The sequence below is a fragment of the Oncorhynchus nerka genome, linkage group LG15 (genome assembly GCF_034236695.1).
Source record: "Oncorhynchus nerka isolate Pitt River linkage group LG15, Oner_Uvic_2.0, whole genome shotgun sequence".
NCBI lineage: Eukaryota > Metazoa > Chordata > Actinopteri > Salmoniformes > Salmonidae > Oncorhynchus > Oncorhynchus nerka.
The window spans coordinates 21531162-21557726 of record NC_088410.1 but is presented as its reverse complement, the minus strand read 5'-3'; the positions used below and the strand labels follow the sequence as shown (position 1 = coordinate 21557726).

The 26565-nt window shown below is 43.0% G+C and overlaps 1 protein-coding gene across 1 annotated transcript in view; it reads left to right on the top strand.

The window, feature by feature from the left end:
* The first annotated feature begins 989 nt into the window (after nt 1–989).
* LOC115123579 (slit homolog 1 protein-like) overlaps nt 990–26565 on the top strand; it is a 96644-nt gene continuing 71068 nt past the window's right edge. Inside the window, exons 1-15 of the mRNA XM_065000681.1 lie at nt 990–1000; nt 1124–1195; nt 1342–1413; nt 1766–1837; nt 3504–3667; nt 4299–4446; nt 10122–10193; nt 12663–12734; nt 14385–14456; nt 17571–17714; nt 18709–18872; nt 20119–20142; nt 25710–25854; nt 25934–26008; nt 26277–26420. Coding sequence (XP_064856753.1) covers nt 990–1000; nt 1124–1195; nt 1342–1413; nt 1766–1837; nt 3504–3667; nt 4299–4446; nt 10122–10193; nt 12663–12734; nt 14385–14456; nt 17571–17714; nt 18709–18872; nt 20119–20142; nt 25710–25854; nt 25934–26008; nt 26277–26420 — 1451 coding nt within the window. The remainder of the gene's footprint in view (nt 1001–1123; nt 1196–1341; nt 1414–1765; nt 1838–3503; nt 3668–4298; nt 4447–10121; nt 10194–12662; nt 12735–14384; nt 14457–17570; nt 17715–18708; nt 18873–20118; nt 20143–25709; nt 25855–25933; nt 26009–26276; nt 26421–26565) is intronic.

Sequence of the window (26565 nt, the reverse complement as noted above, 5' to 3'; positions counted from 1 at the left end):
CACACTGTCTGATCCACACTGTCTGCTCCACACTGTCTGCTCCACACTTTCTGATCCACACTGTCTGATCCACACTGTCTGCTCCACACTGTCTGATCCACACTGTCTGATCCACACTGTCTGATCCACACTGTCTGATCCACACTGTCTGCTCCACACTGTCTGCTCCACACTTTCTGATCCACACTGTCTGATCCACACTGTCTGCTCCACACTGTCTGATCCACACTGTCTGATCCACACTGTCTGATCCACACTGTCTGCTCCACACTGTCTGATCAACACTGTCTGCTCCACACTGTCTGATCCACACTGTCTGCTCCACACTGTCTGCTCCACACTTTCTGATCCACACTGTCTGATCCACACTGTCTGCTCCACACTGTCTGATCCACACTGTCTGCTCCACACTGTCTGATCCACACTGTCTGCTCCACACTGTCTGATCCACACTGTCTGCTCCACACTGTCTGATCCACACTGTCTGATCCACACTGTCTGCTCCACACTGTCTGATCCACACTGTCTGATCCACACTGTCTGATCCACACTGTCTGCTCCACACTGTCTGATCCACACTGTCTGCTCCACACTGTCTGATCCACACTGTCTGCTCCACACTGTCTGATCCACACTGTCTGATCCACACTGTCTGCTCCACACTGTCTGATCCACACTGTCTGATCCACACTGTCTGATCCACACTGTCTGCTCCACACTGTCTGATCCACACTGTCTGATCCACACTGTCTGATCCACACTGTCTGCTCCACACTGTCTGATCAACACTGTCTGCTCCACACTGTCTGATCCACACTGTCTGCTCCACACTGTCTGATCCACACTGTCTGCTCCACACTGTCTGATCCACATTGTCTGCTCCACACTGTCTGATCCACACTGTCTGCTCCACACTGTCTGATCCACACTGTCTGATCCACATTGTCTGCTCCGTACTCTTCTTCTTTTCATAGCTCTTTTCTTTCTACATGAATTTCACGTTGGAAAAGCTACACTTTGTTTAAATTGTCTTTCCTTCTTTTTTCCATTTTTTCTCCCTCCCTCCCTCCCTCCCTCCCTCCCCCTCCCTCCCTCCCTCCCTCCCTCCATCATTCCTTCTCAGGGACCTTAGTGAGAATGCTATCCAAGCCATTCCCAGGAGAGCTTTCAGAGGGGCCACGGACATCAGGAACCTGTGAGTGACACACACACACTCTCACTCTCACACACTCTCACTCTCACACACTCTCTCACACACTCTCTCTCTCTCTCTCTCTCTCTCTCTCTCTCTCTCTCTCTCTCTCTCTCATGGAAACCATTATATGTGTTTTGTGTCTACAGTCAACTGGATAAGAACCACATCACTTGCATCGAGGAGGGGGCCTTCCGTGCTCTGAGAACTCTGGAGGTTCTGTAAGTATTATAGAGAAAGACTGTGTCTGTGTGCAGCTTTCTTCTCCTAAGGAATGTCAACTAATATTCTCTCTTTCTCTCTCTATCCCTCCCTCTCTTTCTTTTTTTCCTTTACCTCTGTCTTTCCCTCTCTCTCTCTCACTCACACTCTCTCTTTCTCTCTTTCCCTCTCTCTCTTCTTTCTTTTCCTTTACCTCTGTCTTTCCCTCTCACTCACACTCTCTCTTTCTCTCTTTCCCTCTCTCTTTCTCTCTCCCTCTTTCTCTCCCTTTCTCTTTTTCTCTCCCTCTCTCCCCCTCTCTCTCTCATTCCCTCTTTCATCCCTCTCCCCCCTCTCTCTCTCTCTCGGCAGCACATTGAACAACAACAACATAAGCAGCATTCCAGTCTCCAGCTTCAACCACATGCCCAAACTACGCACCTTGTGAGTCCCTCTCTGCTCACTACTCAGTAGGACTGTCAGGGAACTCATGACACTTTGGTGCCGATTCAATATGTATTACGATTCTCACCATTCTAGATGTATTGTGATTCTCATGATTCTAGATGCATTGTGATTCTAGATGTATTACGATTCTCACCATTCTAGATGTATTGTGATTCTCATGATTCTAGATGCATTGTGATTCTAGATGTATTACGATTCTCACCATTCTAGATGTATTGTGATTCTCATGATTCTAGATGCATCGTGATTCTAGATGTATTGCGATTCTCACCATTCTAGATAAATTGCTATTCGATTCTGCAATTTCCGAAACTTATCCATTAGGGTGACAACACAAAACTGACCTAAGATCAGTGTGGAAGAGTCTGAGTCTGACAGGCCACACATAGCCAACCCTACCAGCTCTCACAGTCTCATGTCAGAATTACACCTTCATCCATCTTTTCCCAAATGTCAAATTTCAAAGTGTTTAAGCTTAAGTTTAGGCATTAACTCTGAATATTTAAAGTAAGGGTTATGTTCAGGTATTAACTCTGAATATTTAAAGTAAGGGTTATGTTCAGGTATTAACTCTGAATATTTAAAGTAAGGGTTATGTTCAGGTATTAACTCTGAATATTTAAAGTAAGGGTTGTGTTCAGGCATTAATTCCAAATTCTTAAAGATGCAATATGCAGAAATCGCTCCGCCATTTCCTGGTTGCTAAAATTCTAATAGTTTGGCTAATTTAAAAGTATGTGATTTTAAATAAGCAAGTATATTGTATTTTCAGCTGTTTGAAGCAAAACCAAAAGTAAAAGACGCAAACATGTCATTTAGGCACGGGAAGCATAGAAGTAGTGCACATAGAACAGATCTACTGCTCCTTGGACTTGTTTCAATAACAATGTCTATGTGAATTTGGTCGGGGCACCCAAAAAGTGACATATTGCAGCTTTAAGGGCATTAACTCTGAATGTTTCAGGTTTGAGATGGGCTTAAAACTAGAATATCAAGAACAACTTTCTCTATCGCTGGATTCGAACATGCAACCTTTGAAATCAGAGGTTTACCTACCGAAATGTGTCACACTTCAAATACACACATCTTGTATGAATGCCTCTGTACCCATAAACCAGTCAATCAGAGATGTAGCGCTGTCTCAGAAAAGGCCCAGCCTCTTGGGGGGGACCCAAACCCCCAGGCCCATTCTCAGGAGACTTGGTCCCCTTCCACCCACCACAGAAGGGTTGTGGGGGATTTACTGGGACTTCAAGGCACCAAGCTCCTGTCAACAAACTGTCCAACGACAGACGCCCCTGGAAATCACACCCACCCACACACACACACACACCCACCCACCCACACACACACACACACACACACAAAGCTGAGAGTTAGGGTTAGAGTATAGGGCTACAACAGTATCGGGGAAACTGGTTCAGACAGTGCGTGTGTGTGTGCAGATGATGGTTTGGAGTGAGAGTCTCAGTGAGAGATGGGTAAGGGTTCCCTCTCCTCTCCCTCTCTCTCTCCTAGTGGTTATCCTCTACTCCAACCTCTCTGTGTTTTTCAGAGGGTTGGGAAAGCACAATACACATTTCCTTTGACATCCTGGTACATTGGACAATAAACCTCCTTCTTCCTCGTCCTCTCCCTCCAGTCGTCTCCATTCTAACAGTCTGAGGTGTGACTGTCACCTGTCCTGGCTGTCTCCCTGGCTGAGACAGAGGCCCACCCTGGGTCTGTATACACAGTGCAGCTCCCCTCCAACCCTCAGGGGACTCAACCTGGCTGAACTGCAGAAGAACGAGTTCACCTGCTCAGGTAAGGCAGGGGTCAGAGGATAGAGTTTACCTGTAGAGGTCCCCTGCTCAGGTAAGACAGGGGTCAGAGGTTAGAGGTTAGAGTTGACCTGTAGAGGTCACCTGCTCAGGTAAGACAGGGGTCAGAGGCTAGAGGGTAGAGTTTACCTGTGGAGGTCCCCTGCTCAGGTAAGACAGAGGTCAGAGGTTAGAGGGTAGAGTTTACCTGTAGACGTCACCTGCTCAGGTAAGACAGAGGTTAGAGGGTAGAGTTTACCTGTAGAGGTCCCCTGCTCAGGTAAGACAGAGGTCAGAGGTTAGAGGGTAGAGTTTACCTGTAGAGGTCCCCTGCTCAGGTAAGACAGAGGTTAGAGTTCACCAGCTGAGATACAGCACTAGATTTTGTATGGAGCCTTTCTATTCCATGTCCTTCCCTTGGTATGACTTTAATTTACTGTCCAGAAATCACCTGGTATTTACATAGCAACTAATAATCATACAATAATACACAATAATCACTCTCTCTCATTCTAAACTCTCTCTCTCTCTTTTTCTCTTTCTCTCTCGCTCTCTCCCTTTGTCTTTCTCACTCTCTCTCTCTCTCACTCTCTCTCTTTGTCTTTCTCTCTCTTTCTCTCGCTCTCTCTCTCCAGGTCAGAGTGACAGTGCGTTTGTCCAGCCGTGTAGCCTGGCGTCTGGCTCCTGTCCTCCCATGTGTTCCTGTAGTAACAACATCGTAGACTGTAGAGGCAAGGGCCTCACTGCCATACCTGCTCACCTGCCTGAAGCCATGACTGAGATGTGAGTCCTGCACGCGGTCAGCATGACCACACACGGTCAACAAGACCACAAAGCTTTAACTATGGTTTATAAGATACGAGGTGGCCATACCCGCTCACCCCCTTGAAGCCATGACCGAGATCTGAGACCGTCGACATGGTCAGTTCATGCTCATCACCACACCTGGTCTATTTACTTACTGGTGCTAGTATTGATTTATTTGATTTATTCATTTAACCTTTAATTTATTAATTTAACCTTTAACCTCAATGGGATACAGATTTATCCCATTGAGAACAATGTCTATTCTGCATCACAAAAACAGCCAAATAGTAGGGTCATTGAGACATCACACACCATACAGAATAACCACACCATACAGAATAACCACACCATACAGAATAACCGCACCATACAGAATAACCGCACCATACAGAATAACCGCACCATACAGAATAACCGCACCATACAGAATAACCGCACCATACAGAATAACTGCACCATATAGAATAACCGCACCATACAGAATAACTACACCATACAGAATAACTACACCATACAGAATAACTGCACCATATAGAATAACCGCACCATACAGAATAACCACACCATACAGAATAACCACACAAATATAGGATAACCACACCATACAGAATAACCACACCATACAGAATAACCACACCATACAGAATAACTGCACCATACAGAATAACCACACCATACAGAATAACTGCACCATATAGAATAACCACACCATACAGAATAACCACACATACAGAATAACTGCACCATATAGAATAACCGCACCATACAGAATAACCACACCAATATAGAATAACTACACCACATAGAATAACCGCACCATACAGAATGACTACACCACATAGAATAACCGCACCATACAGAATAACTACACCACATAGAATAACCGCACCATACAGAATAACTACACCACATAGAATAACCGCACCATACAGAATAACTACACCACATAGAATAACCGCACCATACAGAATAACCGCACCATACAGAATAACTACACCACATAGAATAACCGCACCATACAGAATAACTACACCACATAGAATAACCGCACCATACAGAATAACTACACCACATAGAATAACCGCACCATACCGAATAACCGCACCATACAGAATAACCGCACCATACAGAATAACCGCACCATACAGAATAACTACACCACATAGAATAACGGCACCATACAGAATAACTACACCACATAGAATAACCGCACCATACAGAATAACTACACCACATAGAATAACGGCACCATACAGAATAACCGCACCATACAGAATAACCGCACCATACAAAATAACTACACCACATAGAATAACCGCACCATACAGAATAACTGCACCACATAGAATAACCGCACCATACCGAATAACCAGTCATGGATGTCATAAGGTGAATGCACCAATTTGTAAGTCGCTCTGGATAAGAGCGTCTGCTAAATGACTTAAATGTAAATGTAACCGCACCATACAGAATAACTACACCACATAGAATAACCGCACCATACAGAATAACTACACCACATAGAATAACCGCACCACACAGAATAACTACACCACATAGAATAACCGCACCATACAGAATAACCGCACCATACAGAATAACCGCACCATACAGAATAACCACACCATACAGAATAACCGCACCATATAGAATAACCGCACCATACAGAATAACTACACCACATAGAATAACCGCACCATACAGAAGAACCGCACCATACAGAATAACCACACCATACAGAATAACCACACCATACAGAATAACCACACCATACAGAATAACCACACCATACAGAATAACCACACCATACAGAATAACTGCACCATATAGAATAACCGCACCATACAGAATAACCACACCATACAGAATAACTGCACCATATAGAATAATGCACCATACAGAATAACCACACCATACAGAATAACTGCACCATACAGAATAACTGCACCATATAGAATAACTACACCACATAGAATAACTGCACCATACAGAATAACTACACCACATAGAATAACCGCACCATACAGAATAACCGCACCATACAGAATAACCGCACCATACAGAATAACTGCACCATATAGAATAACCGCACCATACAGAATAACTACACCACATAGAATAACCGCACCATACAGAATAACCGCTCCATACAGAATAACCGCACCATACAGAATAACCACACCATACAGAATAACCGCACCATACAGAATAACCGCACCATACAGAATAACCACACCATACAGAATAACCACACCATACAGAATAACTGCACCATATAGAATAACCGCACCATACAGAATAACCACACCATACAGAATAACTGCACCATATAGAATAACCGCACCATACAGAATAACTACAGCACATAGAATAACCGCACCATACAGAATAACTACACCACATAGAATAACCGCACCATACAGAATAACTACACCACATAGAATAACCGCACCATACAGAATAAATGCACCATACAGAATAACCGCACCATACAGAATAACTACACCACATACAATAACCGCACCATACAGAATAACTACACCACATAGAATAACCGCACTATACAGAATAACCGCACCATACAGAATAACCGCACCATACAGAATAACTACACCACATAGAATAACCGCACCATACAGAATAACTACACCACATAGAATAACCGCACCATACAGAATAACTGCACCATACAGAATAACCGCACCATACAGAATAACTACACCACATACAATAACCTCACCATACAGAATAACTACACCACATAGAATAACCGCACTATACAGAATAACCGCACCATACAGAATAACCGCACCATACAGAATAACCGCAGCATACAGAATAACCACACCATACAGAATAACTGCACCATATAGAATAACCGCACCATACAGAATAACCACACAAATATAGGATAACTGCACCATGTAGAATAACCGCACCATGTAGAATAACTGCACCAATATAGAATAACTGCACCATATAGACTAACCGCACCATATAGAATAACCGCACCATGTAGAATAACCACACCATATAGAATAACCACACCATACAGAATAACCACACCATACAGAATAACTGCACCATATAGAATAACCGCACCATACAGAATAACCACACAAATATAGGATAACTGCACCATGTAGAATAACCGCACCATGTAGAATAACTGCACCAATATAGAATAACTGCACCATATAGACTAACCGCACCATATAGAATAACCGCACCATGTAGAATAACCACACCATATAGAATAACCACACCATACAGAATAACCACACCATACAGAATAACCTTACCAATATAGAATAACCGCACCATATAGAATAACCTCACCATGTAGAATAACCACACCATGTAGAATAACTACACCATATAGAATAACCACACCATGTAGAATAAATCCACCATGTAGAATAACCACACCATGTAGAATAACCACACCATGTAGAATAACCACACTATGTAGAATAACCACACCATGTAGAATAACCACACTATGTAGAATAACCACACCATATAGAATAAATACTGTATAATCATCATGATTGTCATTGCGTATTGATCTGGTGGCCCGCTGACCAATAAGAGTGGACCAGGGATATGTCTGTGTGTCATTGGATATCCTGTATTAATATATGTATATGCTACAGTTTTTCCAATCAGATGAATATGTGGCCATCTGACCAGTAAGAGTTGATGTGTGTGTGTATCATTAATGCATCAGAGCTGCTCTAGAAAGGATATTTCTATTCCCTGACAGCAGCTTACCACCCCGCCCCCCCACACCGACCATGTCCATATATGGACACTGAACCCTTGACTTTTACACAGGCTCATCTCTCAACTTAACATCTCCCTGGGTTTAACCTCTTAGACCTGAAGGACACACACACACACACACACACACACACACACACACACACACACACACACACACACACACACACACACACACTCAGACAGGAGGGAGAGAGAGAGATGGTGAAAGGAGGATGAGGAAATAGTAGAATGTGTTTGAGGTTAGGGAGAGAGAGGGACTTTCTAAGACTTTCTCAGAAGAATAACAGACAGAAGGAGAGACAGACAGAAGGAGAGAGAGAGAGAGAGAGAGACAGGAGCGAGACAGACAGAAGGAGAGAGAGACAGACAGGAGGAGAGAGAGACAGACAGGAGGAGAGAGAGACAGACAGGAGGAGAGAGACAGACAGGAGGAGAGAGAGAGAGAGAGAGAGACAGACAGAGAGAGAGAGACAGACAGGAGGAGAGAGAGACAGACAGAAGGAGAGAGAGACAGACAGAAGGAGAGAGAGACAGACAGAAGGAGAGAGAGACAGACAGAAGGAGAGAGAGACAGACAGACAGGAGAGAGAGACAGACAGACAGGAGAGAGAGACAGACAGAAGGAGAGACAGACAGAAGGAGAGAGAGACAGACAGAAGGAGAGAGAGACAGACAGAAGGAGAGAGAGACAGACAGAAGGAGAGAGAGACAGACAGAAGCAGAGAGAGACAGACAGAAGGAGAGAGAGACAGACAGAAGGAGAGAGAGACAGACAGACAGGAGAGAGACAGACAGAAGGAGAGAGAGACAGACAGAAGCAGAGAGAGACAGACAGAAGGAGAGAGAGACAGACAGAAGGAGAGAGAGAGACAGGAAAGACAGATCGACAGAAGGAGAGAGAGAGAGACAGACATTAGGAGAGAGAGACAGCCAGAAGGAGAGAGAGACAGACAGAAGGAGAGAGAGACAGCCAGAAGGAGAGAGAGACAGACAGAATGAGAGAGAGACAGACAGAATGAGAGAGAGACAGACAGAATGAGAGAGAGACAGACAGAAGGAGAGAGAGACAGACAGAAGGAGAGAGAGACAGACAGAAGGAGAAAGAGACAGACAGACAGGAGAGAGACAGACAGACAGGAGAGAGACAGACAGAAGGAGAGAGAGACAGACAGAAGCAGAGAGAGACAGACAGAAGCAGAGAGAGACAGACAGAAGGAGAGAGAGACAGACAGGAGAGATGGATAGACAGAAGGAGAGAGAGAGAGACAGACAGAAGGAGAGAGAGACAGACAGACAGGAGAGACAGACAGACAGGAGAGACAGACAGACAGACAGACAGACAGGAGAGACAGATAGACAGAAGGAGAGAGAGAGAGACAGACAGAAGGAGAGAGAGACAGACAGAAGGATTGAGAGACAGACAGAGGGGTTAGTAGTGTAATGCTGCAGTCTCTGAGTGGTTTGGCAGTTTAACAGGTGAGCATTCCCCTGGTCAGCTAACGGCTCCAGTCACACAAATATGTCAAACTGTGTCTGATACCCTCAACATTTCCTGTCTCTCACACACACAAAACACACACATACTTACACACACAGAGAGAGAAAGAGAGACTAACCTAAGTTTTTCCTATATCTTACATGGGTGTAATTTGAATGAATCTCATTGCCGATGGGTCTCTCCCCCTCCCTTCTCCTCCCCTCTGTCTCCCGCCCTCTCTCTTCTTTCCTTCCCTCACTCTCTCCCTTTTCCTTCCCTCACTCTCTCCCTTTTCCTCCCCTCACTCTCTCCCTTTTCCTTCCCTCACTCTCTCCCTTTTCCATCCCTCACTCTCTCCCTTTTCCTTCCCTCCTTCTCTCCCTCCTAGTCGTCTGGAGCAGAATGGCATCAAGTCAGTTCCTCCTGGGGCCTTCACCTCCTACAAGAAGCTGCGCAGAATGTAACTAGTCAACCCCCTTTACTTAATATATACCAACGACCTTCCTTGTGCCTCATCTGAAACTCAAGCTGCTATGTTTACAGATGATACTGCAATGTATACAACAAGACAATCGGTTCAACAGGTACAGCAAGTTCTACAAGTAGATCTGGGAAATATCAGGGATTGGGTTTGCCAGAACAAATTTGTTTTGCACACCAAGAAACCTATGGTTATGTTGGTCTGTTCCATCAGGAAAAGGCCAACACAGCATGGGATGCAATTAAGTATGGGGGAGTACAACTTGAGGAAGTGGTAGAAACCAACTGAGGGGTGCAGCTAGACAACTGCTTATCATGGTCGTCTCAAATAGCTCATCTATGTAAAAATGTCAAATAAAACTACATGCATGATCAGAAGGATATAATATTTACCGGGAAAGATTCTTAAGAAAACAGCCCAAGCATTCATTGGGAGTCAGGTGAACTACTGTTCTGTGGTCTGGGGAAATGCATCAGCATGTGAAGTTAGGAGGCTGCAGATTGAACAGAACAAAGCAGTGAGGATTGTTTTCAGGTGGAGATATGGTTCTTCTGTTGTGGTCATGATCAACGCTCCTGGTTGGTCATTAAGCAACAAGGATTCTTTTCAGGTGGAGATGTGGTTCTTCTGTTGTGGTCATGATCAACGCTCTTGGTTGGTCATTAAGCAACAAGGATTGTTTTCAGGTGGAGATGTGGTTCTTCTGTTGTGGTCATGATCAACACTCTTGGTTGGTCATTAAGCAACAAGGATTGTTTTCAGGTGGAGATGTGGTTCTTCTGTTGTGGTCATGATCAACGCTCTTGGTTGGTCATTAAGCAACAAGGATTGTTTTAAGGTGGAGATGTGGTTCTTCTGTTGTGGTCATGATGAACACTCTTGGTTGGTCATTAAGCAACAAGGATTGTTGTAAGGTGGAGATGTGGTTCTGTTGTGGTCATGATGAACACTCCTGGTTGGTCATTAAGCAACAAGATAATTGAAGAAGAAAAAACATGTTTGTTTATTTCACAATGTACACCATTTAAAACAGACAAACTCTCTTCACAACAGTATTCAGTTGGTAAGAGACAGACATTCAGTCAATACTAGGAATAGATTGTCCACCATCTATGGGTTATCCAGACAGAAAAGACAAATAGGCAAAATAACATTTTATTTAGTACAATAAAGAAATTGAATAATGTATCTGTGCAAACCAGAAGCCTTTCAATACATAAATCAAGTAATACTTTAGAACCATTTAAATATAATAATTAGGAAGGTTGTGCAGGACTAAGGTTGACTATGGTCGTCTTTTTAGACTGTTAGAGTCTGGTCAATATGTCCGTGTATTATTTCTGTTTGTAACAGTGTGTTATACTGTATGTGAAAATGTGATCCTATTATAATTATAATTATTTATTTATTTTACGTTTAAGGACTCTTCGATTAGTCCTAATGAGCATTAAAAGATATCCTAATGAAATCAAATAAAACTCCTGACCTTCCACCTTTGACCTCTACACACATCCCCCTAACCCCCTGTCTCCTACCCTACAGAGTGATTATATACAGTAAGAGTCTTATCTGTTATCTGCTTCTGGTTTTTGGAGCCCTTTAGTTGAACTCTCAGTGAGCCAGGGGCGAGGGGGGGGTTAAGGCAGGATGAGGGGGGGGGGGGTTAGGGCAGGATGAGGGGTAGAAAGTGTAAGTGGAGGGTCAGTGTGTGTGTGTGCACATGTTTGAATTTCATCATTCTGTTAAAGTACCGTTTCGTTGGGGGAGTTTAAACACTTGATCGATGTATATATCATAGAAGAGTGTAATTGTCTTTGGGACAGCTGTTTTTAGTCAAGACTTGTTGTTGTACTGTACGTGTTTATGGTTTTGTTTAATGTTGTGTTAGTGTATGTAAGTTGTTTTGTCTGAAACGTTGTTCCCTCTGCTGCTATTGGTCCAGGTCTCTCTTGGAAAAGAGATGTTATCTCAATGAGAAAAAACCTGTATATATAAAGGTTTTTAAAAAATGAAAGAAAAAGTGCCATCTAATCAAGGAGAGGGTTTGGACCTCTGAGGCCCAACACAGGAGCTCTTCTGTGGGATAGAACCCAGGAGACCTCCCCTTAGTCTGGTCCTCTTGTGGTTTTTCCTCTTCTGCATGGTTTATATCATCTCCCCAAGGTTGTAGGATGCATTTACAGTGTCTGCTGCATCCCAAATGGGAAATGGCATCCTATTCTCTATATAGGGCACTACTTTGACCAGACTCCTATTTGGCCTGGTCATAAGTAGTGCACTATATAGTGAATAGTGGCCTGGTCCAAGGTAGTGCACTATATAGTGAATAGTGTGCCATTTAGGAAGCAGCCCCCTAAAGGAGATGTCATTAAGTGGCGACGTCAGAGAGAGTGTGAGGTCAAAGGTCATGGTTCTCACTGTAACACTGTTGTTGTTCCTTCTTTCCAGAGATCTGAGTAACAATCAGATATCAGAGATGGCTCCCGATGTTTTCCAAGGCCTGAGAGCCCTCAACTCACTGTGAGTCTGTTTGCATCAGTGTGTGTCTGTGTGTAACCATCAGTGTGTGTCTGTGTGTAACCATCAGTGTGTGTCTGTGTGTAACCATCAGTGTGTGTCTGTGTGTAACCATCAGTGTGTGTGTCTGTGTGTCTCCATCAGTGTGTGTGTCGCCATCAGTGTGTGTGTCTGTGTGTCGCCATCAGTGTGTGTGTGTGTGTGTCGCCATCAGTGTGTGTGTAGCCATTAGTGTCTGTGTCTGTGTGTAACCATCAGTGTGTGTGTCTGTGTGTCGCCATCAGTGTGTGTGTAGCCATTAGTGTGTGTCTGTGTGTCGCCATCAGTGTGTGTGTGTGTGTCGCCATCAGTGTGTGTGTGTGTGTGTCGCCATCAGTGTGTGTCTGTGTGTCTCCATCAGTGTGTGTGTGTGTGTCGCCATCAGTGTGTGTGTAGCCATTAGTGTGTGTGTGTCGCCATCAGTGTGTGTGTAGCCATTAGTGTCTGTGTGTCGCCATCAGTGTGTGTGTGTGTGTCGCCATCAGTGTGTGTCTGTGTGTCGCCATCAGTGTGTGTGTCGCCATCAGTGTGTGTGTCGCCATCAGTGTGTGTGTCGCCATCAGTGTGTGTGTCTGTGTGTGTCGCCATCAGTGTGTGTGTGTGTTGCCATCAGTGTGTGTGTGTGTTGCCATCAGTGTGTGTGTGTCGCCATCAGTGTGTGTGTCGCCATCAGTGTGTGTGTGTCGCCATCAGTGTGTGTGTCGCCATCAGTGTGTGTGTGTCGCCATCAGTGTGTGTGTAGCCATTAGTGTCTGTGTGTCGCCATTAGTGTGTGTGTCGCCATCAGTGTGTGTCGCCATCAGTGTGCGTGTCGCCATCAGTGTGCGTGTCGCCATCAGTGTGCGTGTCGCCATCAGTGTGCGTGTCGCCATCAGTGTGCGTGTCGCCATCAGTGTGTGTTGCCATCAGTGTGTGTGTAGCCATTAGTGTCTATGTGTCACCATCAGTGTGTGTGTCGCCATCAGTGTGTGTGTGTGTCGGTCTTTCTCTCTTTATATCTGTGTATCTGTCAGTCTGTGTGTCTGCCAGTCTGTGTGTACTAACGTATGTGTTGACATGTCTCTGTCTGTGTTATACACATCTGTAGCATATACATGATCATGAGGGAGTGTGTGTGTACATATCATTGTGAATAATGTATAGGGTTTATATAGAGTTAAACAGACAGTCCTTATTGTATGTGTCCTACTGAATCAGCCTCAATGGGAGGTCTGGGAGACAGTGTGTGTGTTTGTTTTCTGTTGGGTCCAGGGGAGGAGGGGGGGTTGGTAGTTGGTAAGTGTCCCCTTAGGGGATAGCCCTGTCTGGGATGAATGGGACTGTGCCGTGCCTTTTAGTCTGGGTATGTTCCAGTTCCCTCTTCTGAGTGATATGAGCCAGATGGGGCAACAGAATCCTGAGCTCCATGTTGTCTAGTATTGTCATGGTGTTACTGGTATAGTACTCAGTCTTATTCTATATGGTCTCTACAGGGTTCTGTATGGTAATATTGTCATGGTGTTACTGGTATAGTACTGAGTCTTATTCTATATGGTCTCTACAGGGTTCTGTATGGTAATATTGTCATCATGTTACTGGTATAGTACTCAGTCTTATTCTATATGGTCTCTACAGGGTTCTGTATGGTAATAAGATCACAGATCTCCCCAGAGGACTGTTTGATGGTCTCGGCTCTCTAGAACTGCTGTAAGTACAATTCTACTTCCTAAATCATACCCTATTCCCTATGTAGTGCACTATACTGTCTACTTCCTAGATCATACCCTATTCCCTATGTAGTGCACTATACTGTCTACTTCCTAAAGCATACCCTATTCCCTATGTAGTGCACTGTACTGTCTACTTCCTAGATCATACCCTATGTAGTGCACTATACTGTCTACTTCCTAGATCATACCCTATTCCCTATGTAGTGCACTATCCTGTCTACTTCCTAAATCATACCCTATTCCCTATGTCGTGCACTGTACTGTCTACTTCCTAGATCATACCCTATTCCCTATGTAGTGCACTATACTGTCTACTTCCTAAATCATACCCTATTCCCTATGTCGTGCACTGTACTGTCTACTTCCTAAATCATACCCTATGTAGTGCACTATACTGTCTTCTTCCAAAATCATACCCTATTCCCTGTGTAGTGCACTATACTGTCTACTTCCTAAATCATACACTATTCCCTATGTCGTGCACTGTACTGTCTACTTCCTAAATCATACCCTATGTAGTGCACTATACTGTCTACTTCCTAAATCATACCCTATGTAGTGCACTATACTGTCTACTTCCTAGATCATACCCTATTCCCTATGTAGTGCACTGTACTGTCTACTTCCTAGATCATACCCTATTCCCTATGTAGTGCACTGTACTGTCTACTTCCTAAATCATACCCTATGTAGTGCACTATACTGTCTACTTCCTAGATCATACCCTATTCCCTATGTAGTGCACTGTACTGTCTACTTCCTAGATCATACCCTATTCCCTATGTAGTGCACTGTACTGTCTACTTCCTAGATCATACCCTATTCCCTATGTAGTGCACTGTACTGTCTACTTCCTAAATCATACCCTATGTAGTGCACTATACTGTCTACTTCCTAAATCATACCCTATTCCCTATGTAGTGCACTATACTGTCTACTTCCTAGATCATACCCTATTCCCTATGTAGTGCACTATAATGTCTACTTCCTAAATCATACCCTATTCCCTATGTAGTGCACTGTACTGTCTACTTCCTAGATCATACCCTATGTAGTGCACTATACTGTCTACTTCCTAGATCATACCCTATTCCCTATGTAGTGCACTATCCTGTCTACTTCCTAAATCATACCCTATTCCCTATGTCGTGCACTGTACTGTCTACTTCCTAGATCATACCCTATTCCCTATGTAGTGCACTATACTGTCTACTTCCTAAATCATACCCTATTCCCTATGTCATGCACTGTACTGTATACTTCCTAAATCATACCCTATGTAGTGCACTATACTGTCTTCTTCCAAAATCATACCCTATTCCCTGTGTAGTGCACTATACTGTCTACTTCCTAAATCATACACTATTCCCTATGTCGTGCACTGTACTGTCTACTTCCTAAATCATACCCTATGTAGTGCACTATACTGTCTACTTCCTAAATCATACCCTATGTAGTGCACTATACTGTCTACTTCCTAGATCATACCCTATTCCCTATGTAGTGCACTGTACTGTCTACTTCCTAGATCATACCCTATTCCCTATGTAGTGCACTGTACTGTCTACTTCCTAAATCATACCCTATGTAGTGCACTATACTGTCTACTTCCTAAATCATACCCTATTCCCTATGTAGTGCACTATACTGTCTACTTCTTAGATCATACCCTATTCCCTATGTAGTGCACTATACTGTCTACTTCCTAAATCATACCCTATTCCCTATGTAGTGCACTGTACTGTCTACTTCCTAGATCATACCCTATGTAGTGCACTATACTGTCTACTTCCTAGATCATACCCTATTCCCTATGTAGTGCACTATCCTGTCTACTTCCTAAATCATACCCTATTCCCTATGTCGTGCACTGTACTGTCTACTTCCTAGATCATACCCTATTCCCTATGTAGTGCACTATACTGTCTACTTCCTAAATCATACCCTATTCCCTATGTCATGCACTGTACTGTATACTTCCTAAATCATACCCTATGTAGTGCACTATACTGTCTTCTTCCAAAATCATACCCTATTCCCTGTGTAGTGCACTATACTGTCTACTTCCTAAATCATACACTATTCCCTATGTCGTGCACTGTACTGTCTACTTCCTAAATCATACCCTATGTAGTGCACTATACTGTCTACTTCCTAAATCATACCCTATTCCCTATGTATTTCACTGTACTATCTACTTCCTAAATCATACCCTATTTCCTATGTAGTGCACTGTACTGTCTACTTCCTAAATCATACCCCATTCCCTATGTAGTGCACTGTACTGTCTACTTCCTTGATCATACCCTATGTATTGCACTATACTGTCTACATCCTAGATCATACCCTATTCCCTATGTAGTGCACTATCCTGTCTACTTCCTAAATCATACCCTATTCCCTATGTAGTGCACTGTACTGTCTACTTCCAAAATCATACCCTATTCCCTGTGTAGTGCACTATACTGTCTACCTCCTAAATCATTCCCTATTCCCTATGTAGTGCACTGTACTGTCTACTTCCTAGATCATACCCTATCCCCTATGTAGTGAACTGTACTGTCTACATCCTAGATCATACCCTATTCCCTGTGTAGTGCACTATCCCAAATCACACCATATTCCCCATGTAGTGCACTATACTGTCTACTTCCTAGATCATACCCTATTCCCTATGTATTTCACTGTACTATCTACTTCCTAAATCATACCCTATTTCCTATGTAGTGCACTGTACTGTCTACTTCCTAAATCATACCCCACTCCCTATGTAGTGCACTGTACTGTCTACTTCCTTGATCATACCCTATGTATTGCACTATACTGTCTACATCCTAGATCATACCCTATTCCCTGTGTAGTGCACTATCCTAAATCATACCCTATTCCCTATGTAGTATGTACAGTATGTGCTTTTAGTTTAGGAACAGAACTTCTCTCTTTCTCTCTCTCTCTCTCTGTCTCTCTGTCTGTCTCTCTCTCTCTCTGTCTGTCTCTCTCTCTCTCTCTCTCTCTCTCTCTCTCTCTCTCTCTCTCTCTCTCTCTCTCTCTCTCTCTCTGTCTCTCTCTCTCCCCTCTGTCTCTCTCCCAGTCTCCTGAATGCCAATAAGATCCACTGTATTCGAGCCACAGCCTTCCAGGACCTAGAGAATCTAGCTCTGCTGTCTCTCTACGACAACAAGATCCAGACCCTGGCTAAAGGAACCTTCTCACCCCTTCACAGTATACAGACACTGTGAGTCTCTCACACACACACACCTTCACACCCCCACACAGTATACAGACACTGTGAGTCTCACACACCCTCACACACACACACGCACACATGCACACACACCTTCACACCCCCACACAGTATACAGACACTGTGAGTCTCACACACACACACCTTCTCACCCCTTCACAGTATACAGACCCTGTGAGTCTCACACACACACACCTTCACACCCCCACACAGTATACAGACACTGTGAGTCTCACACACACACACACACACACACACACACACACACACACACACACACACACACGCGCACACACCTTCACACCCCCACACAGTATACAGACACTGTGAGTCACACACACACACGCATGGATGCACACACACCTTCACACAGTATACAGACACTGTGGTATGCATAGGTGTACTGTCAAATACAATACCCAAAGAGGCATGCATACATGTTCAATCCTACATACTGATGCATACAGATGAAGTCTTCACATCCATATAGTATTAGAGCAGGTCTGTTCTATGACGGTTCTGGAGGGCCCAAACACTTCTGCTTTTATCCTCTCCTTGTAATAAAGGACTAATTCAGACCTGGGACACCGGGGGAGTGCAATTAACTACCAGGTAGAAACAAAACCAGAAGTGTTTTGGGAGACCAGGACCTGGAATCAATTAACTACCAGGTAGAAACAAAACCAGAAGTGTTTTGGGAGACCAGGACCTGGAATCAATTAACTACCAGGTAGAAACAAAACCAGAGGTGGTTGGGGAGACCAGGACCTGGAATCATTTAACTACCAGGTAGAAACAAAACCAGAGGTGGCTGGGGAGACCAGGACCTGGAATCATTTAACTACCAGGTAGAAACAAAAAAACAGAAGTGTTTTGGGAGACCAGGACCTGGAATCAATTAACTACCAGGTAGAAACAAAACCAGAAGTGGTTGGGCCCTCCATATTCTTTTAAAACCTGACCTCTGACCCCTCTCTCCCCCTAGTCACCTGGCCCAGAACCCGTTTGTGTGTGACTGTAACCTGAAATGGCTGGCAGACTACCTGAGGTCCAACCCCATAGAGACCAGCGGTGCCCGCTGTGCCAGCCCACGCAGACTGGCCAACAAACGCATCGGGCAGATCAAGAGCAAGAAGTTCCGCTGCTCTGGTGTGTGTATGTCTGTCTGTCTGTGGTCATCTGACGTGTGTGTGTGTTTGTGTCTGCAGTGTGTGTGTTTCTAGCTACATCACCTTGCTCCAACTTATGCCAGGCTCCGTCCCAGCACACACACGGCACTCTTTCCCTTCATCAGCCAGCGGTATAGGCCAGCATTATCTGCCAGCGTTATAGGCCAGCATTATCTGCCAGCGTTATAGGCCAACATTATCTGCCAGCGTTATAGGCCAGCATTATCTGCCAGCGTTATAGGCCAGCATTATCTGCTAGCGTTATAGGCCAGCATTATCTGCCAGCGTTAAAGGCCAGCATTATCTGCCTGCGTTATCTGCCCGCGTTATAGGCCAGCATTATCTGCCAGCGTTATAGGCCATCATTATCTGCCAGCGTTATAGGCCAGCATTATCTGCCGGTGTTATAGGCCAGCATTATCTGCCAGCGTTAAAGGTCAGCATTATCTGCCGGCGTTATAGGCCAGCATTATCTGCCAGCGGTATAGGCCAGCATTATCTGCCAGCGTTATAGGCCAGCATGATCTGCCAGCGTTATAGGTCAGCATTATCTGGCAGCGTTATAGGCCAGCATTGTCTGCTAGCGTTATAGGTCCAGCGTGATCTGCCAGCATTATAGGCCAGCATGATCTGCCAGCATTATAGACCCGCATTATCTGCCAGCGTTATAGGTCCAGCATGATCTGCCAGCGTTATGGTCCAGCATTGTCTGCCTGCGTTATAGGCCAGCATTATCTGCCAGCGTTATAGGCCAGCATTATCTGCCAGTGTTATAGGCCAGCATTATCTGCCAGTGTTATAGTCCAGCATTATCTGCCAGAATTATAGTCCAGCATTATCTGCCAGCGTTATAGGCCAGCATTATCTGCCAGCGTTATCTGCCAACCCAGCTCCAGTGAAACCAGTAACGGCTCCTTGATCTGTGTGCTTTAGTGCTGGTACAGGTTATGACAGGTTATAAGGCATTACGTAGAGTCATGTTAAACCATGATACCATGGAGATGACGTGTTGTTTTCTGTTTCATATATAACTGCGTTACAGGGCCAGGAGCTGCTGCTTTCTTATTCATCAGAGATATAGATATATCTATCTTAGAGTAGGAAAACAAACATTTGACAAATCACAAAGCTACTGCATTCTACAGTATATATGAATATTCTATATCCTGATGCCATCCTCCTTAAACTGTCAGTAAACTTAACTTGTTTTTCTGTTTCCATGGTAGCTAAGGAGCAGTACCACATCCCAGGTACGTGTGTGTTAGTTCTACATATCCGTATATGTACTTCTGTATATACATACTGTAGTATATTATACTGTATATCTATATCTGTACCTCTGTATATACATACTGTAGTATATTATACTGTATATCTGTACTTATGTATATACATACTGTAGTATATGATACTGTATATCTGTATCTGTACTTCTGTATATACATACTGTAGTATATTATACTGTATATCTGTACTTCTGTATATACATACTGTAGTATATTATACTGTATATCTGTATCTGTACTTCTGTATATACATACTGTAGTATATTATACTGTATATCTGTACTTCTGTATATACATACTGTAGTATATTATACTGTATATCTGTACTTCTGTATATACATACTGTAGTATATTATACTGTATATCTGTATCTGTACTTCTGTATATACATACTGTAGTATATTATACTGTATATCTGTATCTGTACTTCTGTATATACATACTGTAGTATATTATACTGTATATCTGTACTTCTGTATATACATACTGTAGTAAATTATACTGTATATCTGTACTTCTGTATATACATACTGTAGTATATTATACTATATTTCTGTATCTGTACTTCTGTATATACATACTGTAGTATATTATACTGTTTATCTGTATCTGTAATTCTGTATATACATACTGTAGTATATTATACTGTATATCTGTATCTGTACCTCTGTATATACATACTGTAGTGTATTATACTGTATATCTGTACTTCTGTATATACATAATATTATACTGTATATCTGTATCTGTACTTCTGTATATGCATACTGTAGTATATTATACTGTATATCTGTACTTCTGTATATACATACTGTAGTATATTATACTGAATATCTGTACTTCTGTATATACATACTGTAGTATATTATACTGTATATCTGTATCTGTACTTCTGTATATACATACTGTAGTATATTATACTGTATATCTGTATCTGTACTTCTGTATATACATACTGTAGTATATTATTCTGTATATCTGTATTTATACTGCACATTGGACCTGCTCATGTGTGACATATAGAACATGTCAAATGAACTGTGACTTCTGTGTTGTGTCCAGGCATGTTGGACGCTAAACTGTAACTGGGTATGAAAATACTACACTGTGTTCTATGTAGGGTTGCAAAGATCTGGGAACTTTCCCAAAATTCCCAGGTTTCCTGCTTATTCCCTCCTGATTCCAGGAACATTTCACTTGGGTTTCTGGAAAACATGGGACATTTGTGAAAGTTGCCGGACATTTGCAACCCTAATTCTATGTGTGTTGTACAGTATATCTAAATACAGTATGTTATATTTGATAATACAGTGTGTTCTATGTGATCAAATCAAATTTTAGTAGTCACATGCGCCGAATACAGCAGGTGTAGGTAGACCTTATGGTGAAATGCTGAATACAGCAGGTGTAGGTAGACCTTATGGTGAAATGCTTACTTACGAGCCCCTAACCAACAAGGCAGTTGAAAAAAATACGGATAAGAAATAAAAGTAACAAGTAATTAAAGAGCAGCAGTCAAATAACAATAGTGAGACTATATACAGGGGGTACCGGTACAGAGTAAATGTGCGGGGGCACCGGTTAGTTGAGGTAACATGTACATGTAGGTAGAGTTATTATCGTGACTATGCACAGATGATAACAGAGAGTAGCAGCGGTGTAAAGGGGGGGTGGGGGGGGCAATGCAAATAGTCTGGGTAGCCATTTGATTAGATGTTCAGGAGTCTTATGGCTTGGGGGTAGAAGCTGTTTAGAAGCTTCTTGGTCCAAGATTTGGTGCTCTGGTAGCGCTTGCTGTGCGGTAGCAAAGGGAACAGCCTATGACTGGGGGGGCTGGAGTCTTTGACAATTTTTAGAGCCTTCCTCTGACACCGCCTGGTAAAGAGGTCCTGGATGGCAGGAAGCTTGGCTCCAGTGATGTACTTGGCCGTTTGCACTACCCTCTGTAGTGCCTTGCGGTTGGAGGCTGAGCAGTTGCCATACCAGGCAGTGATGCAACCAGTCAGGATGCTTTCGGTCCTCTTTTTCCTGTAGTCCACAATCATCTCCTTTGCCTTGATCACATTGAGGGAAAGGTTGTTGTCCTGGCACCACACGGCCAGGTCTCTGACCTCCTCCCTATTGGCGGTCTCGTCGTTGTCGGTGATCAGTCCTACCACTGTTGTGTCATCGGCAAACTTAATAATGGTGTTGGAGCTGTGCCTGGCAGTGCAGTCATGAGTGAACAGGGAGTACAGGAGGGGACTGAGCACACACTCCTGAGGGGTCCCTGTGTTGAGGATCAGCGTGGTGGATGTGTTGTTACCCACCCTTACCACCTTGGGGCGGCCCGTCAGGAAGTCCAGGATCCAGTTGCAGAAGGAGGTGTTTAGTCCCAGGGTCCTTAGCTTAGTGATGAGCTTTGATGGCACTATGGTGTTGAACGTTGAGCTGTAGTCAATGAATAGCATTCTCACATAGGTGTTCCTTTTGTCCAGGTGGGAAAGGGCAGTGTGGAGTGCAATAGAAATGGCATAATCTGTAGATCTGTTGGTGCGGTATGCCAATTGTAATGGGTCTAGAGTTTCTGGGATAATGGTGTTGATGTGAGCCATGACCAGCCTTTCAAAGCACTTCATGGCTAGACGTCAGTGCTACAGGTTGGAAGTCATTTAGGCAGGTTACCTTAGTGTTCTTGGGCACAGGCACTATGGTGGTCTGCTTGAAACATGTTGGTATTACAGACTCAGACAGGGAGAGGTTGAACATGTCAATGAAGACACGTGCCAGTTGATCAGCGCATGCTCGCAGTACACGTCCTGGTAATCCGTCTGGCCCTGCGGCCTTGTGAATATTGACCTGTTTAAAGGTCTTACTCACATCGGCTGTGGAGAGAGTGATCACACAGTCTTCTGGAACAGCTGGTGCTGTCATGCATGTTTCAGTGTTATTTGCCTTGAAGCAAGCTTAGAAGTAGTTTAGCTCGTCTGGTAGGCTTGTGTGACTGGGCAGCTCTCGGCTGTGCTTCCCTTTGCAGTCTGTAATGTTTTGCAAACCCTGCCACATCCGACGAGCTTCAGAGCCGGTGTAGTATGATTCGATCTTAGTCCTGTATTGATACTTTGCCTGTTTGATGGTTCGACGGAGGGCATAGTGGGATTTCTTATAAGCTTCCGGGTTAGAGTCCTGCTCCTTGAAAGCGGCAGCTCTAGCCTTTAGCTCAGTGCAGATGTTGCCTGTAATCCATGGCTTCTGGTTGGGGTATGTACGTACGGTCACTGTGGGGACGACATCATCGATGCACTTATTGTTGATGCCAATGACTGATGTGATGTACTCCTCAATGCCATCTGAGGAATCCCAGAACATATTCCAGTCTGTGCTAGAAAAACAGTCATGTAGCTTAGCATCTGCTTCATCTGATCACCTTTTTCACTGGTGTTTCCTGCTTTAATTTTTGCTTTTAAGCAGGAATCAGGAGGATATAATTATGGTCAGATTTGCCAAATGGAGGGCGAGGTAGAGCTTTTACGCGTCTTTGTGTGTGGAGTAAAGGTGGGCCAGAGTATTTTTCCCCCTCTGGTTGCACATTTAACATGCTGGTAGAAATTTGGTAAAACGGATTTAAGTTTCCCTGCATTAAAGTCCCCAGCTACTAGAAGTGCCGCCTCTGGGTGAACGTTTTCTTGTTTGCTTATGACAGAATACAGCTCATTCAATGCTGTCTTAGAGCCAGCCTCAGTCTGTGGTGGTATGTAAACAGTGTGTTCTGTGTGATAATACGGTGAGTTCTATGTGATATACGGTATGTTCTATGTGATCATACGGTGAGTTCTATGTGATCATACGGTGAGTTCTATGTGATAATACAGTGTGTTCTATGTGATATACGGTATGTTCTATGTGATCATACGGTGAGTTCTATGTGATAATACAGTGTGTTCTATGTGATATACGGTATGTTCTATGTGATCATACGGTGAGTTCTATGTGATAATACAGTGTGTTCTATGTGATATACGGTATGTTCTATGTGATCATACGGTGAGTTCTATGTGATAATACAGTGTGTTGTATGTGATAATACAATGTGTTGTATGTGATAATACAGTGTGTTCTATGTGATAATACAGTGTGTTGTATGTGATAATACTGTGTGTTCTATGTGATAATACAGTGTGTTGTTTGTGATAATACAGTGTGTTCTGTGTGATAATACAGTGTGTTCTATGTGATAATGCAGTGTGTTGTATGTGATAATACAGTGTGTTGTATGTGATAATACAGTGTGTTGTATGTGATAATACAGTGTGTTCTGTGTGATAATACAGTGTGTTCTATGTGATAATACAGTGTGTTCTATGTGATAATACAGTTTGTTCTGTGTGATAATACAGTGTGTTCTATGTGATAATACAGTGTGTTCTATGTGATAATACAGTGTGTTCTATGTGATAATACAGTGTGTTGTATGTGATAATACAGTGTGTTGTATGTGATAATACAGTGTGTTGTATGTGATAATACAGTGTGTTGTATGTGATAATACAGTGTGTTGTATGTGATAATACAGTGTGTTCTGTGTGATAATACAGTGTGTTGTATGTGATAATACAGTGTGTTGTATGTGATAATACAGTGTGTTCTGTGTGATAATACAGTGTGTTGTATGTGATAATACAGTGTGTTGTATGTGATAATACAGTGTGTTCTGTGTGATAATACAGTGTGTTGTATGTGATAATACAGTGTGTTGTATGTGATAATACAGTGTGTTCTGTGTGATAATACAGTGTGTTGTATGTGATAATACAGTGTGTTGTATGTGATAATACAGTGTGTTCTATGTGATAATACAGTGTGTTCTATGTGATAATACAATGTGTTGTATGTGATAATACAGTGTGTTCTATGTGATAATACAGTGTGTTGTATGTGATAATACAGTGTGTTGTATGTAATAATACAGTGTGTTGTATGTGATAATACAATGTGTTGTATGTGATAATACAGTGTGTTCTATGTGATAATACAGTGTGTTGTATGTGATAATACTGTGTGTTCTATGTGATAATACAGTGTGTTGTATGTGATAATACAGTGTGTTCTGTGTGATAATACAGTGTGTTGTATGTGATAATACAGTGTGTGTGTTCTATGTGATAATACAGTGTGTTGTTTGTGATAATACAGTGTGTTGTATGTGATAATACAGTGTGTTGTACCTGATAATACAGTGTGTTGTATGTGATAATACAGTGTGTTCTATGTGATAATACAGTGTGTTCTGTGTGATAATACAGTGTGTTGGTTGTGATAATACAGTGTGTTGTATGTGATAATACAGTGTGTTCTATGTGATAATACAGTGTGTTCTGTGTGATAATACAGTGTGTTGTATGTGATAATACAGTGTGTTGTATGTGATAATACAGTGTGTTCTATGTGATAATACAGTGTGTTCTGTGTGATAATACAGTGTGTTGTATGTGATAATACAGTGTGTTGTATGTGATAATACAGTGTGTTCTGTGTGTGGTGAATGTGTCCAGGTACAGAAGACACCCGTCTGAATAATGAGTGTAACAGTAAGCCAGTGTGTCCTGCTAAGTGTCGCTGTGAAGCCAACGTAGTGGACTGCTCTAACCTCCGTCTCACCAAGTTCCCCCAACACCTACCTGCCTCTACCACCGAGCTGTAAGGACACACACACAGTATACTGTCATCTATTGCTGCTTTCTGTCTGTTCTCTGACAGTTTTCTCCTCCTGTCTCAGGCGTCTCAACAACAATGACATCTCAGTGCTGGAAGCCACCGGCGTCTTCAAGACCCTCTCTCAGCTCAAGAAAATGTACGCTCTCTCAATTTACTTCTGAAGTTTTAGATTTTTGGGGGGTATTAGTTCATCACATTTATTCATAAACATTTGAATAATAATAATAATATAATTATTAAACATACTGTAACTACTGATGAGGTGTAACAAGGCATAATATTTCTAAAAGGAATTCATATCTATTCATTAGTAACCATAAAAGGCCACTTGTCTTGTATGTTATTGGATAATTCAGTTGACCATTGGTTTGTTGTTTGTAACAAGCATAATCCGTGTTTTTCAGTAACCTTAGCAACAACAAGATCTCAGAGATCGAGGACGGAGTGTTTGAGGGGGCGGGGTCTGTCATGGAGCTCCACCTGACAGCCAATCACCTGGACTCTGTCAGAGGGACCATGTTCAGGGGCATGGGCGGCGTCCGCATGCTGTGAGTTAGCACCTTCATCATTATTATCAGCATCATGATCATTATTATCATCAATCAATCAAATGTATTTATAAAGCCCTTTTTACATCAGCCGATGTCACAAAGTGCTATACAGAAACCCAACCTAAAACACCAAACAGCAAGG